The sequence below is a fragment of the Schistocerca gregaria genome, chromosome 4 (genome assembly GCF_023897955.1).
Source record: "Schistocerca gregaria isolate iqSchGreg1 chromosome 4, iqSchGreg1.2, whole genome shotgun sequence".
NCBI lineage: Eukaryota > Metazoa > Arthropoda > Insecta > Orthoptera > Acrididae > Schistocerca > Schistocerca gregaria.
The window spans coordinates 441,838,550-441,858,689 of NC_064923.1; the positions used below are offsets into that span (position 1 = coordinate 441,838,550).

At 40.5% G+C, this 20,140-nt stretch overlaps 1 protein-coding gene across 1 annotated transcript in view; it reads right to left on the reverse strand.

The window, feature by feature from the left end:
* LOC126267766 (uncharacterized) overlaps positions 1-20,140 on the reverse strand; it is a 292,038-nt gene that overhangs the window by 67,060 nt on the left and 204,838 nt on the right. The window contains exon 4 of the mRNA XM_049973070.1: positions 12,828-12,933. Within this exon, the coding sequence (XP_049829027.1) occupies positions 12,828-12,933 (106 nt within the window). The remainder of the gene's footprint in view (positions 1-12,827; positions 12,934-20,140) is intronic.

Sequence of the window (20,140 nt, forward strand, 5' to 3'; positions counted from 1 at the left end):
AAAAATTGAAGTTTTAGGGTGAGTCTCACCTTCAGTAATCCTTTTCAATAAATCTTCGTTTTTCTTAAACCTACATTCAGAATTATAAAATTTGCTAAATATGCGTATCAAAATTTCTGAAAGGTAGCTTTACAGAGCGGACGGGTGGTGGCATAGGTTTGGCAGTTTTGCCAAGGTCGCAGGGTCACCTCGGGACGGCTCTGCTAGCGCTCTAGCAAGACCAGGAGAAATAAATTAAACATATCCTAGGGGTTTGTCTCCAAAATTAATCTTCGCCTCTGCATCGGAGGATTCGCTTTTTCCAAACTTCTTGGCATTTTTTAAATATACGTTTTTATTTTGTTGTTGTTGTCTTGAGAGTAACTTTTTTCTGTACAGCTGTACAGCTAGATGAAAGGTCGTCTATACGTTTTTCTCAGCCATATAAGAAAACATCATGCAAAGCAGGTACACTCACGACGAGTAACAAGATTATCTTTCTCTCCGGCGATGGGGAGGATGTTAGCTACGAATACTGATCGCAATAAAGCAAACGCTTCGTTGATTGCATCTACGGAGTCGGCATATTTTCCGATTTCATTTTGCTGGCTCAGCTGAGAAAAAAGCAGTGTCGTATACAGTGAGCGTACTTCTCCAGTTATCTTAAAGAGAATATCAAGAAATACAATCAAAGCGCGCACACGTCGAGGAGTAAATGAGCATAGAGTCGTGACGGGGAGGCATAATTCCGGCAAGCCGTAAAATCTTGCGCGATGCGCCTCGCGTGCCGCTAAACAGAGTAAAAGTTAGCAGGGCACGCGAAGCGGGAGTTGTAGCGAATAGCGCACGCCCGTAACTCGGCCCAACAGCATAATATCCGGAGCGATGCGGCCTGCGCCGCGGTGCGCACGTGAGTTCCCAGCCCGCTATAATTCCGCAGTGCAGCTTCCAGCAAGCCCAACTTCCATAAGAGAAGTCCCAAAACAAAATGTGATAACTAAGAAAGACATGGGCATTCTGTTCAGATTTTTTTTACGTTTGTTATTGAACTATCGTCCGTAACAATATTGGGCCATACAATCAATATTATGCTATAACTTTATACATCATACAACGGTTATTTATCTTCATTAAAAATGCAACTTGTTAATTAGATGGTTTCTTAGCACCAGCAGACAATTCTGCCGAAATACCGTCCCTATTGGGAGGAGGTGGGACTCCACCATCTGATAACCATGGCATTTTTTGTCTCTTTCCTATCATTTGATAGTACCACCTAAAATGGACGTTGCATGAAGGCGTGAAACTGTTATATAACCACCCTGTAAAAATTTGCTACTGTACAATGTTGACGTCTGTGAAGGCTTCTATTAGCTGTATTCTTCTACGAGTGCCCCAGGGAAGTGTGATACGATTGCTCTTGTCCTCTGTATACATTAACGATCTGACGGATAGGGTAAGCAGTAATCTGCGACTGTTTGCTGATGACACTTATGAAACGTCCCCTTAGAAAAATTTATACATAACTGTGCTTAAACTGACACACAATAGTTTTTAGCGCAACGCAATCTGACGTTCAATAATCCCTACAAGAGAATGGCCCTGACTAACATTAACCTATATGTTTCACAAATCACTTACCTCACAAAAATCTTCGTTACTCGAACTACTGCAATACAGCGAGCGCCACTACTGCCAGCTAACTAAAAGATTCAAACTACGGAAGTCACTAACTACTGATGGGTATAGTTAGCGAATGAAAGATCTTAATAGAGAACAAACAATGTATTTACCTTAATAGTCATAATATATATAGCAGTTCATGACATCCAGTCTTACAAATTACAAAACTCCGCCATCTCTCTCCCCACGTCCACCACTGCTGGCGGCTCACCTCCAACTGCGCAACGCTACGCGCTGTTAGCATCCAGCTGCCGCTGCCCAACACTACAATGGCAGACAACAATGCAAACCAGCCACAGACTGCGCACAGCAGCCAGTGATTTTTCATACAGAGCGCTACGTGGCGTTACCAATAAGAAAACGTAAACAGCCTACTTACACACTGTACTATACGGGAGATTCTCGTTGTTGATTGACTGTAGAAAGCTATAGAAAGACTTAGAATTTCTATTTAGTGTGATGAATGGCAACTTCCTCTACATGTATAAAAATTTAAGTTAATATAGATGAGCACGAAACACAATCCTATAATGTTGATGGTGTTGGGACAGCAAGCAGCCAAAAATTTACTTTCAGTTCCTTTATTCAAAGGGTACCGCTACCGGTTTCGAATCGTTATGATTCATATTCATACGGTTTCCATGTTTTCCTACAACATGTGGTGCGTTTTTTTACAGATTAATTTTACTAAAATATAGATAATACATAATTACAAGGACGCTACACACAGATGGTTGCGTTATAGATTTTTGTTGGAGGCGACTTACGTGAAATGTCGGTTTGGAGTGTTTGTTTTCATAACATTCGTCCAACAGCTGAGAATACATTCCCACTGCATTCTTATTGTGGCACACGTAAATTTTTCTCAATGAATACGTTAGATTTGTCACTGAAAGTATTTCTACACACCACATTTTGTGATACATACAAAGTGCTTACAAACATATGAGTGTCAAAGATGCTATGACATATCGTAACATTTGAAGATGTCACATGTTTGGAAAAAAATCATATATTCATTTATGCAACTGAAACGCCTTTTACATTAGAACAGAGAGACATTGATTTTGTGAGTTTTAGAGAGAATACTGTTACATTAATTATAGAGTTGTTCCATTTTTTTAACAAATGGTTCAAATGGCTCTGAGCACTATAGGACTTAGCATCTGAGGTCATCAGTCCCCTACAAGTTAGAACTACTTAAACCTAACTAACCTAAGGACATCACACACATCCATGCCCGAGGCAGGATTCGAACCTGCGACCGTATCGGTCGTGCGGTTCCAGACTGAAGCGCCTGGAACCGCGCGTCTACTCCGGCCGGCTATTTTGTTTAAACAGTACATTATTTATTTACATTTAGCATCATGAAAATTATAGTAACATATAAATTTGTTACTTGATCTGCAGATAGGCTTAGGAATATTACTTGCTTTGGAGGGCGGAAAATAATTTTTGGAAATTTTTCAGGAAATGTGTGTTAGGTAACTCAATTTGTTCATTAAGGATATAGCCTGGGGTGCTGTTTTTGTGTATGTGTATTTCTATTTCTTCTAATATACTCATAGTGGCTCCTATTTCTGCTAGATGTAAAATTGTTCTCAATGTTTCTCACTGAATGGTTTTCTTCAGCAATATGGGCTGAAAATGCAGATTTGTTTAAGTTGCCAAGTCTTAAAGCGTCAATGTGTTCTTTGAATCTAATTTCATAACTTCTACCTGTTTGTCCAAAGTAGAGTTTTGGGCGTGTATCGCATTTGAGTTTGTATATTCCTGATACAGCGTAGCCGTGCTTATAATTATGTATTATTTACATTTTAGGACAATTAATCTGTAAAAAAACGCACATGTTGTGAGGAAAGCATGGAAACAGTCTGAAGATGAATTATAACGATTCGAAACCCTTTGTATAAAGAAACTGAAAGTATATTTGTGGCTGGTTGCCATCCCAGCACCATCAACATTTGTCTTCAAATAACAACCACGGTGTCCAACCATGTCATCATATTACAAAACTGCAATCCTGTAATATTAGAATAAAGTATTAGTTGTGTGCTACTTGACACAGACACGTCGATTAAATATCAAGGCGTAACGCTGCAAAACGTTATGAAATGCAACGAGCATGCGAGGAAGGTTGTAGGGAACGCCTTCATTTTATTGGGAGAATTCTGGGAAAGTGTGGTTCATCCGTGAAAAACACATTTTGAGTACTGCTCGAGTGTGTTTTGTACCCGCACAAGGTCGTATTAAAGGAAGATATCGAAGCAATTCAGAGGCGAGCAGATAGATTTGTTACCGATAGGTGCGCGAGTATTATGGAAATGCTCCGAGAACTCAGACGGAAATCCCTGAAGGGAAAGCGACGTTCTTCTAACGAACGACTACTGAGAAATTTTAGAGAATCGGCATTTGTGGCTGACTATAAACGACTCTACTGCCGCCAACGTACATTTCCTTTAAGAGCCGCGAAAAGAAGCGAAATTAGGGCTCGTACGGAGACATATAGACAGTCGTTTCTCCTAGCTGCATTTGCAAGGAAAGGGAACGACAAATAATGGTACAAACTACCCTACGCCATGAACCGTATGATACGGAGCATGTATGTAGATGTAGACTCTTGTATGTGCATAGTAGTCTATTCGAGCCTTAACTGAAACAACTGATACCTGTACTTTCAGTAATCACATTTTATTAATTATAAATTTCATTTATATTATGGATATTTCGGGGCAACCTCTCGACCGAGACAAACTGTAAAAATTCAAGGTATTCAAATGTTATATGCTCTGTGGTAGCTACATCATTACCATAATAACATCTCACTGTTCATCGTTCGCCAACTGTGTGTAAAAAAACAGGCCAGTCCTTTTATGCGATAAGACGATTTACAAGACCCTGTCCAGGACAAAAGAATCTCGCTTCAAGATTTTCTTTTGTGTTAGGGAAGAAAGAACGTACTCGTAGAAGCCCATAACGATCTCGTTAATACATTTCTTTGTATTCTTCTTACCGCCATTGTGTGTTTAACAAACTGTACTAGGTCTATAGCCCACCATCGTTAGAAGGAACGTGGCCTTCATAAAGACTGCCAGTGCTGGGAAGAAGATGGAATCTACTTTGTCCAAGGCTGATAAGTTTGTGAAACATAATTAAAGCTTTGCTAGTCATTTGTTCGATGTGTGCTGCGAAATTTCAATTCTGGCCAAGGCACGAGTGAATGACAAAATATCTTACAGCAATCTGTCTACATAAGACTACTTCGCTAATCTTAGCAGTTAGATCGCTAAGTGGATTTCCTCTTAGGCATATGTAATTCGACTTGTGATTTGTTCGGTGCAAATTCACCTTTGAAAGTATAGACCAGAATGTTAAGACTTCAATGGCTGGCTGACTTCGATCGACCAAACTCCCAACTCGTTCATTTAGAAAATTTTCCATTCAGAGCCTAAAACTCTCTTATTTACGATTGCCTCTGACTCAAAAGAATATTTGAGGTTGTTAGATTGGATATCCACGCTTCTTTCAAAAACTAGTACGGCACTGAGAGAAAGCAAAGGCGAGCAGGTGCAGCAATTCTCCATCGCCTTTCTAGGCCAGTTCCTAGTGAATGTCTTCTGCCGTTACCTTCTTCTGAATTGTTACGTAGTGTTAAGTGCATATCTGCACAGCGTAGATGGCTGTGATGGTTGCTGGTACCGTATAGATTCGGATATCTGTTGTTATCGATGAAAGAGGTTGAGACCCGTACCGTCATATAGTGTACTCAAGGGGACACAGAGCTTAACGTACCCTACCTACAGGCGAATCGCCATCGATACTGTCACAGTCACTCACTTCTTGAGACACTGCGGAAAGTTTTAAATTTAATTCAGGACACTTACTCAAAGTATAGTTGCACCACAGCCTCTTCTTGCCGGTCAACTACCGGCAGTGAAAGTTTTCCACCAGCAAGATTCGAATCATCGAGGGCGTGTCTTAGCGACTTCAGGTACGGAGGTGGTCCGCATGCTTATTTAAATACAGATGGATTTAAATATTCCAATACAAATAAGGACATTCCTGCTCTCTGTTTGTACATTTATCAGATGCATGCTAATAATAACTCAGCTATTCTCACATAACAGATGTGAGAGCAATTACTACAGAATACCTTCCGCCGTACCAACTGAACGACATAACAGTAGTTATCAAATTCAGTGATACATTACTTGGAGACAGAAATACAAATGAACGTATCCAGCAGACGTCTATTTTGCTCCTACTATTATTCGACATTTACGTTTCCGATCTCATCATATATTTCAAACATACAAAGAAAAATTCACGCGCTACAGTACGCAGATGATTTACACCTATGTATGAAATGTGACTTTGGAGAAGATTGCTATGCAAAAATTAATTTTGCTACAAATGAGTTCCAGCAGTAATTACTCCAAAGTAAATCAGCAGTATTGATCTAAAGGTGGAAAAATAAAAGAACGCTGGAAGGCGGTGGGTGCCATTATCATTTTCTTGGGTTTTTATCCATTTGCAAATTGTGTGCGGGAAGAACGACTGCTGGTAAGTGGAACCTCTCTCGGTATTTCCCGTCATGGCCATTCCGCATGGCGTATGTGGTAGGAAGTACGAATACGCGTGATGTTCGACACACGAACTCAACGATCTTATTTGCTGCAAATGAATTCAGAGTTCATCAATAAATATTCAGATATCTGAACAATAGCAGTTCCACTGTGCTATTGTAACTTCTAATTCATACGAGGGACGATCAAAAACTAATGCCTCCGGTGTCATAAAAAATTTAATAATAAACGTATAACAGCAGAATTAGCGTATATCATAGTCTAATCTATCCTCTACACACCATTACCGTACAACATAGTTATAATTCAAGTGTACAAATTTGAGCCATCGTTCACCTTGGCATCAAAACTAGTATGGAAAAATACACGGTTTTGCTTCTTGACGCATAATTTTAAAGCTGTTTAAACGTCATACATTTCATTGAATCTGTAACCACTATGTTGTCTTTTACAAGTCAGAACAGCTACAACTCATATGCGGCCCAATCAAGACTGCAGGGTGCACGATCCACCAGTAACCAGCCCATTTTTGCATTCGTTTGAGTTGTGAAAAATTATTTGTGGAGATTAAATCATTACCTCACAAAGTTTCTTATCTATTCATTTCAGTGTGTCCCCATACGCTTCCTTCATGCATCAGATCAGAAAGGTTTAAAATCATGAATCGGGGAGGAAAATCTTGGTTTTCGAAATTGGTTTTGATGCCTTGATTCAACGATGGTGCGAATGGGAAATGCAGGTGAGTATTTTGAAAGGTAGTGTTACGTAGAGGACAATTCAGGTTATGGTCTGTACTAATTTCGCTGCTGTATATTCATTATTATTTTTTATTTCGCAGTAGACATTATAATTTGACCCCCCCACCACCTTGCAGTTGTATGTAGGTAAGGACGTTTATGGTAGTAATGTCAAGTGCATGGAAGAGAGAAAGAAAGAGAGGGAGAGAGAGAGACAGAGAGAGAGATTAGGGGCGAAGAACTAGGTCACTGGAACGGAATGAAAGGTCAAATTTCTTTTTCAGAGGAACCATACTGCTATTTTACTTTGGAGATTTAACAAAACCACGGGTAATCTAAATCTTAATCGCTGGTGGAAAGAGAGAAGCGGGGAGGGGGCGGGAGGAAGGTTTAGAGAAGGGGAGACGGGACAGAGTACCCCCTTTTAATTTCTTTTGATGTCACCTTCACCGCAACTTCAACAGCTGCTGTGGTAGCTGTATTGAAATGTTTAAAGCCGCTTATCACGAGTGTTCGCCTTAACCATAAGGCTATCCCAGCACGAACACTTTCATTGTCAATTATGTCTTTACTTCGATTTTCGAACATTCCAGCCAGAGATTCTCCCACAGGGAGGAATAGTACCACTGGAAGGAACACATTTATTGGAGAGCTGCTAACGAAAGACAAGAAATACGGTCTGGCACAAATTTCCATACTCATTATATCGCAGATTCGGCATTTGCAGGTGATTTTCACTGCAAGTTACATGTCTGGCGTATTGCTATGTGTTGGTCGCTTGCCTTACAGCACATCGGATCAGATTTTGATTGGATCCAACACTTTCTGATGGAGAGATCTCACGGAGGAACTGAAAGCCATCGTCATATATGAAAATAATGTAATAAAACTCTTACTGTTCACGATACTCGAGAGTCGTTCAATAATGTCCCATACTTTTCTCAGAACATGTTCGTTCTTAAGAAGTATAATTTGGTGGAAGAATCAATGAACTTTTATTTTCCACATACTTTTTTTCTACATAGCCTCTCAAGTTGTGCGGCTTACCACCAGTGTTGTGCAAAGAGCATGTACACGCATTCTCTGTTCATAAAAGCTCTTGCCCTATGGCTCGTACTCATGTTTTATTGTATGAATTAACGCTCTCTTCACCTACACAGTGTGACCACTTAGAGAATCCTAAGTACTCCAAACAGATGGGAGTCCGAGAGCATCAAATCTGGACTACAGCGGTGGATGAAGCAACGATATCCTACCAAATTTGGTGATGTATTTCCAGGTTCCGCGACTTGTGCGTGGGCATGCTTTGCCGTGTTGGAGCAGGATTTCTTTTGCATTCTTGTCTGACTGAACAAGTTGGAGTCGGTTTCTTGGTTTGTTCAAAGTCATCACATATGCTTCTCAATGGTTGAACCTTTTCGAAACAGACGAGAACGACACTATCAGTATCGCAAAAGACTGTCATCATGACTTTATTCTTCTGTTGATGATTGCGGCTGGTGCCATTCCAGTGACTGTTTCCAGCTCAATGTGATGCAGGTCCCATCATCTGTAACAACCTACAGCAGAAACGCCACTTCACTGGTCTCTTATTGCTCTAACAGACGAGATACAATTTGTGGTCTTTTTTTGGGTATTCGTGGAAGCTGCCCTCAGCACACCTTTGAATATAGAAGTGTCTCAATCATTCCACAGGGGATTCTAACAGCTGCAGAGCCAACTATCGAGTAGTGGCCCGCCGTTCTGTTCGAATAACGTCGTTCGCGTGATTCACCTTGTTGTGAGGAGTGGCTGTGACAGGGTGTCCCGAACGTGGCCGATTATGAAGCTCAGTTTCTGCTCTTCCTGACTCTTCAACTCTGTTTAACCATTCCCGAAGTACTCATATCAAGTGCACCACTACATTACATTGCATACAAACGTTTATGGATGTTCATCGCGGCTCTGTAAACAAAAATTTAATTACAGCTCTGTGCTTGTAGCGAGTGTCTTGCGTAGATACCTCTTTGATATTTCACTACGGCTCTGCAACCTGCCCGAATTGTTCGAAACTTCGAACACGTGAGAGGAAACATCAGATTTTAAGTATCTAAAAACATTTTACTGCATATAAAAACGTCTGTAGAAAAAAATGGGGTATTATTTATTGTACGACTCTCGTCCGTAGGGGAAGGTCGGTTGGACTGATGAGTCTAAGATGAGGAATTCTGTATTTCTCCATTAACTCTACAGACATGCGCTCTGTACCGATGTTTCTTGAATTCGACTCGCTTGGTCACTTTGTTTTATTGAGAACAGATGTTTGAAAGTGGATAGTGTTTTTGTAAGCATATAAGTTTCACGTAAGTAATACTTTTATAGTAATGAATATTAGTTGACACCTCTTCAGCCTTATAGATTAACTGAAGCTTTAAAAACGGTTTAATGAAATTATTCAGTAAGACTTTTTGCATGGGTAACTCTGTGTCCAAAATGACAACTGCGGCTAAAACGGCATTTATGCAAGGCTAAGAGGGAGAATTCGTCTCTTAACCTCCTCTCCCTTTTGCATGCTTCTGTTTCCTTTGTTATTGTACGCTCGTGTCATTTTCATTACAGGCTACGTAATAAATATGGAGAAATGTATATAAGGTAGAAGGCACCAATGAAAGAGGCAATACAGCACGTAAGAATTAGAAATCTTATTACTGCCGACGCTAGGACGTTCAGCCTCCCTGAAGCTCCTTTACGTCGCTATGTAAAGAAAAAAGAGAGAGAGAGACGATGAAGTAAGCCCTGCTTCTGTTCGTATTTAAATATATTTGAAAACCTCATTTTAAATTAATAACATACCCACTTATTTTTCACTAAAATGAAAATTAAAATTAAATCTTTAAAATTTTTCAAACATCTCATTACGGATCTAATAATTCATTGCTTATTTTATTTCAGGATTTGCCAAAAATGCACGCAGGTTTAAAAACACATTTTATGATGACTAATTAGAAGAACTGGAGCAATATGTCATCGATTTAGACAAAAGAGCTTATGGACTTGTTATGCCTGACTTCGCCCAGATTGTCTACTATTATACTGAATTTAAAAATATAGAGCGCAGATTCAGCAAAGCTTAAAAGATGACAGGAAAAGATTGTATTCAAAATTTCATAACGCGGCTCAAGTTCACTTTTCGTAAACGGGAACCTATGTCGGCAACTAGATTGGCTGCATTTAATGAAGTAGATGTAGAGGGACTCTTTCATGTATGTAGAGAAATAAGAACAAAATATAATTTTGAGCACACCAGATTTGTAATTTTGATGAGACAGGATGTTCAACTGTTGTCATAAAGGTACCACTAGTACTGAGCCGTATTGGCAAAAGAAGGTTAATAAAGGTTTCCTTTGCTGAGAGGGAACAAATGCATCACCTCCGTTACCTCAAGCTGCTTCTAAAGGAGGTCAAGAAAATGAAAAAATAAGGTGCCGTCTCTCCCCATAAACAGCACACCCGTGAAAATACCTTTGGAAGTAAAGAAACAACGAAAAGAGGACAATCATAAGAGGAAACAAGAAAGAAAAATGAAGAGAAATAAAAAATTGAAAGAGAATCCGAATACAAAGGCAAAATAATGAACAAAACGTGAACTTGTGTTCGGTGGAGGTTTTGGAACGTAACAAAGAAAGGATCTTAGAAAAGACTTTGGTGATTCATCTTGAGATCATCCATCAATTGTGTACGCCGACAGCGATTTCTATTATGTTGATGAAAGAGATTGTGTCTGCCTCCGTCAGTACGGGAAGCGGCGTGTCTACACACGCAGCTGTACGTGCAGGTTGTATACAGTTTGGTCAGAAACAATCTGAAAAGCATGTAAGGGCGTTGTAGGGTAGGTTGTCTGGGAAATAATTGTTAAATAAAAAGATCGGTAAGTTGAGCCGTTCCCGACTTAATTATCAATGCAGATAGCATTTTTCACAGAATTATTAAGTGGTTTTCTGAAAATAGTTTTCCCTTCATTTCGAGACAATACATTATATTCAGGGGTATATAAAAAAGGGTCATAATAACAACTGATGTAACACATGAACAGGAATCAGTAAATTGGGTAGAATGCTCCACATTTTGGGGCGTACCTGCTGATGAAAACTTTAAATGAAAGAAACGTACTATTGAGCTGCTCAAACTATTAAGCTCAGCTAATTTTGCTCTTCGTATAATTGCTTACCTTAAAAAAACACGAATCAACATCCTACCATATTAAGCATATTTCTTATGAATAATGGCCTACAGGATAGCTTTCCAAGGTAACACATCGCTTAGAAAAACTACACTGATTCCACAAAATCGAACAGTAAGATTAATACGAGATGTTCACGCACAGTCATCGCCTGAAGAAGTTAGGCGTTTTAAATGGGCCTACACAGTACACAGTTTATTTCTCCTAGGAGTCGTCGAGCTCACTTTTTCTACTGTTTTGGGAGATATTTGCTATTATGTTCTTGCAACGTGTAGATGGAGTCGTTCGAAAAATCACACCTCATCATATGTTTCATGCGACGCTTAATGTCAACCGGAAGTGTCGATTTGTTTCCCATTGCAAACAAAAATAATTTTAAAGCCTATTTTACGTGTAAATACGATATAGTGGTCCAAAATTAGTGTAATGAGGGAGTCGTTTTATTAACAGGGACAGTAAAACACGAAGAACAGCCAGTATGCCAGCAGCGACTGAGTAACGCTGCTGCATGGCGGAAGCAGTCGGCGCAGGCCAATGCAGTATGTGAGTCGCTGCTGGTTATTCTTCGTGTTTCACTGTCCCTGTCAATACATACCGATAAAACGAACATCGCACAAGCCTAATTTAGGTCCGCTCTGTTGAATGAATAGTAAAATTCCGCTTTAAAAATCATTTTGTTGTAAAGGCAAACAAACCAATGCCTTCCGTTGACACCGGGTCTCACAATCAGAATTATAGTAACATTCTTTCCATTAACACTAGTATGATAAACAGCCTTTACTACCTATTATTAAAGATCTCAGTGGCTCAGAAATGAGGTCAAGATGCGTCAAGCAAAATTTTTGATCATTTGCTCAAAAACATAAGATATCTGCACAGATAGCAGAGCAAGTTATAACACTCCTCCTTCAGGCCTATCTGGACCATCCGACCGCCGTGTCATCCTCAACTCAGGATGCAGATAGGAGGGGCGTGTGGTCAGCACAACGCTCTCCTGGTCGTTATGATGGTTTTCTTTCACTGGAGCCACTACTATTCGATCGAGTAGCTCCTCAGTTGGTATCACGAGGTTTAGTGCACTCCGAAAAATGGCAACAGCTCATGGCGGCCCGGATGGTCACCCGGCCACGTCCGACAGCGCTTAACGTCGGTGATCTGACGGGAACCGGTGTATCCACTGCGGCAAGGCCGTTGCCGCAGAGCAAGTTATAAATATAACCTAAAATCATTATTTCTGGACAAATATTTCCATTCTGTAAGAGAATTTTTATCTAAAAACTGGTAGTCTGAAATACTAGTTGATGCATAGTTGCAGGAGTTATACGACTATGTTCACTAATGTTAAAACTAACCATGTGTACATACCCTGTAAACCAACTTATACCAAGACATTTCGATAAAAAAAATTGTTCAAATGATTTGTGCAACATACAACCAACCAACTACCGGACTGAAGGTAAAGCATCTAACTTTGTTGGGTCTAGAACACTGCGACGAATATTCGAGAGCGCTGAGAAGTCCGCAGCGGTGGAGTGGGAGAGCTTTCCAGCAGTGTCAGTTCTACAGCTACACGCCACTTTATAATTTTTTTAATGGTAGCTGCGGCACGGTGTCGGGACGTACCAGGTATGGCGTGAGGCAGAGGCAGCATTGCTGGCCCCTGGCGAGCAGGCGATGGCCTTCGCGCACGCGCAGAACCGGCACCTCCTGCAGCAGCTCAGCGGGCAACCTGCAACACAGGCACGCCTCATCAGGGGGAGGCACAGTCGTTCAGGAATATTCCGTTCTCCCTTTTTTTGCAAATGCAGTCTCACCAAGAAGGTCTCTGACGTTCAACACTACAGTATATATAAGATCTAACAAACTACTCAATATGTATCCAGATTCAACTACATATACATGATTACGATGCCGTTCGCACTAAAGTGTTTGCAGGGGATTCACAGAACCATCTTCAGATTATTTCTCGGCCGTTCCACTCTCAAATAGCATGTGGGAAATATCCACACCTAAATCTTTCGGTGAGAGCTCAGATTTTGAACATTTTTTCGACCCTCGTTTCTCCCCATGCAGGTGAGAGTCAACAAAATATATTGGCTTTCGGAAGAGGAATTTAACGATTGAAATTTCGTGAAAAGATCTCCCAGCAACGAAAATCGCCTTTGTTTTAGTTATTGTCACCTCACATAGCTTATATCCATCACGCTATCTTCCCTTCCGTTTCACGCAGATTTGTTGCATCGTCTAAAAGTTCTTCCAATACAACGCAGTCTTTGGTTCACCTTCCGTACAACATTTTATGATGTGATGGTTCCAATTTTGATTACTTATATTCATAAGCCCTCAGTATTTAGTGAATCCGTAATCTTTAAATTTGTGTTATCAATCGCAAAACCGAAATTTAATGGAATTTTTTAATAGGGGAAAGTGTTCACCTTCAGACTTTCGCCGCTGGACATTCCTATAACAGATGTTTAAAATATGTTCTTATTTCATTCTAAGTGATAGCCTTCACTCTTTGAGCGCCGCCGTCTTTTCTTGAAACTACAAAAGTTAATGTGAAAAGTAAGATTTTTCAAATGTGTATAAATGTCACAAGTTACAGCACGGCCGTATACCTAGAATAAATGTTCAAGTGAAATTTAAAAAGAGTTGCAATAGAGAAAATCTTGTCAATGCTCCTTTAATAGTCTATATAATACATTATTACTCTATAGTAAGTGAAATCAACGTAAGTAGACATAGTGCCAAAAACCAGTTAAGAATTAAATACATGTTGAAGCAGAAGCTACTGGAAATTAATACAAATTTCCATATTAAAGGGAAGTAAAATCTTAAAACATTAAACAAACTCAGTTCATTTGCAACTATCACATGTTCCAAAGCAAAAAAAATCCTTTCGTTGCAAGATACAAGACGGCGCACGACTAGTTTTAAAAAATATAGAATTATCATAAAATTCTGCACCTGAAGATTAACAACATATTCCAAACACGTGTAACTTATTGTATAGCACTTAAATGGGTAGAACTAAAAATATTTATAAATGCTGCACAAAACACAACATCGTGTCTCACAAGAACAAAACCAGCGGAGAATGCCAGAAACTGCTTATTAACTATCTTTAGTGCACATTCCTTCATTTGATTCTAAAATTGCTAATAGACTGAAACACGGAACAGGGAACATTATGTCTTCCTAGGTACACTCTCCTCAGGATACAATATCTACTACGCACCTCTACTACTTTCGCACCTCTGTGCACCACGGAAATATCTTGTCCGAATAATTTTGCAATTCATTTTGATCTTCTGATAACTTTACTAGACGATGAAGAGCAAACAATTTAAAGATTAGAAACAGCACAGCACCTATAGCACTTCCTTAGGCGAACCTTTATATCTCTTCAGTTTTACTAGACAACTCACGTCAGTTACTACGAACTGAGACCTTTCTGATAGGAAGTCATAAATCCATTCGCAGAAATGATACTTCGTTCCACTCGCACGCAATTCGATTATAAGTCGCTTTTGAGGAATCGTGTTAAAGGCCTTCTGGAAATATTTAAATAAAGAATCATGTACAGATCCACTGACAACAGCGTTCATTAAATCGTGTAAATAAAGTGCTAGTTGTGTTTCACAACAAAGGCAGGCACCAAAGCAGTAACTTCCAGATGACGAGTGAATGCTCTGAGTGCTCCTTTACACGCAGGGTGATCCTAGAAGTTTACTATACACTTTTGGAGCTTGTACTGGGGACAGTGAATTTATCACTTTAATCATATGAGCCCCAACAATACAAAGAAATTAATTTTAAAATTTTGCACAAAATTGATCTTTATCATCATATTAAGTAACGGTTACAAGAAGAAAATCGAAAAAAATCAACTGTTTTAAAGTGTGGTTTCATTTGGGAACCACTGAGACATACAGTTTTCAACCACCCATCGTTTCATTGGATATATTTGAAAGCGATTTAGCAGTTTTTCTAGACACAATCCCACATCTCGAAACTTCTGTGAACTCACAACGCCTAAAACAAATTATATCCCTACATAATAAGCGAAGATGGGCGTAAAATTTAATAAATTTATACCAAAATTACACACTACTCCAGTGGTTTCATTTCGAAACCACTTAAAACAGCAGTAGTACAAACTCCAATTTATGTTACAATAACATTAGATATATTTACTTTCACTGTAAATGGTCTCATCAATACGATCACTATATTAAAAAAAAAATTGACAAAATCTTCTATAGCCACGTAGCAAAATCTCCGCTCCGACTGTTGCTTTGAACGCTGTGACTGCAACAACACACTACATTTGTAGAAGTACCTCAGTGTGTACTATTAGATCTCTTTATTGTGCAGTAGCATGATGATTTAATGAGAAATGCCTGATATTTCAAAAAAAATTAATGAAATGGTGATTTCAGGCAGAAACCAATGGTTCAAATGGTTCAAATGACTCTGAGCACTATGGGACTTAACATCTTGTTTGTCATCATTTCCCTAGAACTTAGAACTACTTAACCCTGACTAACCTAAGGACATCACACACATCCATGCCCGAGGCGGGATTCGAACCTGCGACCGTAGCAGTCCCGCGGTTCCGGACTGCAGCGCCTAGAACCGCACGGCCACCACGGCCGGCAAACCAATGGAACTCAAAGGGTTAAACAATAAGTCATCACAGAAAACTTATATTTTTTTCTTCTCGTTATGGGCAACATCGCAAGTCTTGACAAAAGGCCACCGTAACAAGACTGGGCTTCCGTTTACAAAAGAGTCATTGTTGAGATACAAATGTTGTTTCTGTGTAACGCATACGTTAAGTGATATTTCACTTTCTTCTACGGGGTGTAAACAAGTAGAGTGAAATTCCATTAACGAGTAAACCAGGCCACTGGTCTTCCGTGACGGATCTACCCTTGCCTGCCTCGCGGAGTGACCCCGCGGTTTCAGGCGTCATGTCACGGACTGCGAGGCCCCTCCCGCTGGAGGTTCGAATCCTCCCTCGGGTGTAGGTTTGTGTGTTGTTCTTAGCATAAGTCAGTTTAAGTAGTGTGTAAGTCTAGGGAACGATAACCTAAGCAATTTGGTCCCTTAGGAAGTCACACACATTTGAACATTTGAACTCTTGTCTGTATTGTTCATACCAGTAACAGCTGACCGCACAAGTGAAATGAGACTGTTCGCCAGTATGTTGAAATTACTGGTGTAACTGAATATGTAACGGAAGTTCAGGGGAACGTCTGGTACGAAAATAGCTTTCGCTCCATACAGGAGCTGAGGCGCCTAAGACGGTCTCCAATACCTTACATTGGTGTGTTAGATTTTGAGCGATAGTTGCGGGATATACCGGTAGTAACGGAGAACAGTATAATTCTGCACACAGCTTTCTACTACAAATAACTCTGAAATAACTGCTATAAAGTCGAGAGTTATTTGACATCGTTCGGAGTTCACATAGTATTGGAAATACCAAACAACAATATGTTTTTCATCATTCATCACAGAAAATCATTAATTTCACCGTCTGAGTAGTACACGCTGTTACGGAAAGGAGCTATCTGGTAATGCATCAGCAACTACTTCTAGCCCTGCAATCCACCTTACCAACTTCATCTTGTAGTGTATCCAATGGTAGCACATTATCAATCCCGAAAAAACCTATACAATGACCATAGGAAAAAACCCTCCATTTTCCATCTCCAAGACCTTTACCTCACAGGCTACAACCATCTCAGTCACCCTTATACTGAAACACTAGAATACCTTGGACTAACACTCAATCCTAGACTGTCCTGAAATTCTCATCTACTAATCATCCACAAAAATCCCACATTAGACTAAAACTACTAACACGCCGAACACGGGTTGGAAATTCCCATACCATTCTCCAAGTATACAAGACACTCATCTGTCCCTCTCTTACCTATGTAAGTGTTTCTTGGACGTCTGCATCTCCTAACTTTTACCAATCCCTCCGAATCCAAGACGACGATTTTCTCTCCATTGCCTTCGGTACCTGTTACCCTTCCCCACATTTCTCCTCTACCAGTTAATCAAATTTCCATACCTCCTTAAGCTCTCAGGACACCTACACCTCTCCTGTGAACTTCAATTTCAACACCCTAGAGCCTCCCTCAAACTTGAGAATCCAGATCTGCTGCCGCACATCTATCGACATGTCTCACTTTCCTCCATCTCCATGCATGCTATATCCTTTCCCAATTTCAATCGCCTTTCCCACTCGGAACGTGAACTCTTCCTTGAGACATCCCCCATCCTTGCTCAGCTGACACCCACCCCTATCCTACGACCTTCATCGGAATTATCAATCCGTTTCCACAAAGACACCTCTCATCCTTCTCCGTTCAATATGTTCACCAGTACCTCCTCATCCCAGTCCCTACTCACTGTTACTGGGAGCCCACATCACATCATCCTCAATGCGATTTAGTAGATATATCACATCGTTATTACCCTTTTCACAAACATCAGCCTATGTATTTTAAATCATAATCTTTTTTATTTGAATTGTAGTAGTTTAAAAAAAATATCTTACGCTTTTCGCCTTATTTACAAGATATTTCAGAACACAAATTGAAAATGTCCTGTGAATAAGGGGAAAAGTGTCTGGGTGTGCAAATAGACTGCTGCTGCTTAGAAAATGGCCGCCACAAGAAACTTGTTTTTTTTTCGGTCTGCACTTCATTATTGACGATCAAGCCATTCTACAATATGAATATGACTAAGAGTCTCTGATACGACGTTTGAGGAATACGACAAATCGTGACAACTTATAAGTCTAATAAAAACTTAATATATGGTAGTGAATAGTGATACTACGTTTGAAATATACACCAATTATGAGAGATTAGTTATGAGATAGGCAGAGAAATTGTAACGATAAAAGTGGAATGCGTAATACAAAACTAAAATACAAATTACAACAAAACAAAAAAGTAATACGGTATGAATTCTTTTTGGTGGGACAAGAACATTTACGACATCAACAAGAAATGAGTTGGCAGGCTAATGGTTGAATTTGTCCTACACTATGGATCAGACCTATGGATCCATAAATACTGACTTCAAAAAATGACTGGTAGCTGTGGAAATAGATTATTTACTGTGGGGTGCTAGATATCAAGAACAGAAAAAACTAATGACAATGAATGAAACACTGACAGATGTAATGGAAGGAAAACTATAAAACAGGTACTGCCATTTTCTGAGAATGATAGAACGTCGATGTCCAAAGAAAACACTTGAATAGAATCCACTCGGCAGGAGAAAAGACAGTAGATCACGACGTTCTTGTAAAGTTTGTATCAACGAAATAACGGAGAATCACGGTGTACAATCACAGTGTACACAAGGAGGATGCCCTGAGTAGGAAGACCTGACAGAAGATTACAGGAATACAGCAAAATTTTGTTGTTAATTGATATTTGAATTAATAATTCTATATAATAATAACAAAAAAGATTTTTTAAAAGTCAGGCGCTGAAGAGTGGCAACGTAGTCGCTGTCAGGCTACTTCATCCGTTAGGAAAGTTGGAAATAAGTAACTTTTAAATGAAAATTTGTGTTCCAGCACGTCACGACTTAATGTTGTAGAGTGGGCTTTAACTACCCATGTATGTATACTTATGTTTCCAGTTTTAACGTACTGATATTATATTTTTAGTGGCAGCGTAATTTACATGATGATAGAGTTTGTTTTCGGTATGCCTGAAATGGCAAAATGTAGAAATTGCAATCGCAATAAATATTTTTCACAGCTGTAAACGGAATGAGTACATTTGACAAAGAATGTTTCCTCCAAATTTCGTATCTCTAGATGGTGGTTTATGCTGCACGTTACAACGTCAGTCCTTCGTTTCGTACTTTTATAATACACTCCTGGGAATTGAAATAAGAACACCGTGAATTCATTGTCCCAGGAAGGGGAAACTTTATTGACACATTCCTGGGGTCAGATACATCACATGATCACACTGACAGAACCACAGGCACATAGACACAGGCAACAGAGCATGCACAATGTCGGCACTAGTACAGTGTATATCCACCTTTCGCAGCAATGCAGGCTGCTATTCTCCCATGGAGACGATCGTAGAGATGCTGGATGTAGTCCTGTGGAACGGCTTGCCATGCCATTTCCACCTGGCGCCTCAGTTGGACCAGCGTTCGTGCTGGACGGGCAGACCGCGTGAGACGACGCTTCATCCAGTCCCAAACATGCTCAATGGGGGACAGATCAGGAGATCTTGCTGGCCAGGGTAGTTGACTTACACCTTCTAGAGCACGTTGGGTGGCACGGGATACATGCGGACGTGCATTGTCCTGTTGGAACAGCAAGTTCCCTTGACGGTCTAGGAATGGTAGAACGGTGGGTTCGATGACGGTTTGGATGTATCGTGCACTATTCAGTGTCCCCTCGACGATCACCAGAGGTGTACGGCCAGTGTAGGAGATCGCTCCCCACACCATGATGCCGGGTGTTGGCCCTGTGTGCCTCGGTCGTATGCAGTCCTGATTGTGGCGCTCACCTGCACGGCGCCAAACACGCATACGACCATCATTGGCACCAAGGAAGAAGCGACTCTCATCGCTGAAGACGACACGTCTCCATTCGTCCCTCCATTCACGCCTGTCGCGACACCGCTGGAGGCGGGCTGCACGATGTTGGGGCGTGAGCGGAAGACGGCCAAACGGTGTGCGGGACCGTAGCCCAGCTTCATGGAGACGGTTGCGAATGGTCCTCGCCGATACCCCAGGAGCAACAGTGTCCCTAATTTGCTGGGAAGTGGCGGTGCGGTCCCCTACGGCACTGCGTAGGATCCTACGGTCTTGGTGTGCATCCGTGCGTCGCTGCGGTCCGGTCCCAGGTCGACGGGCACGTGCACCTTCCGCCG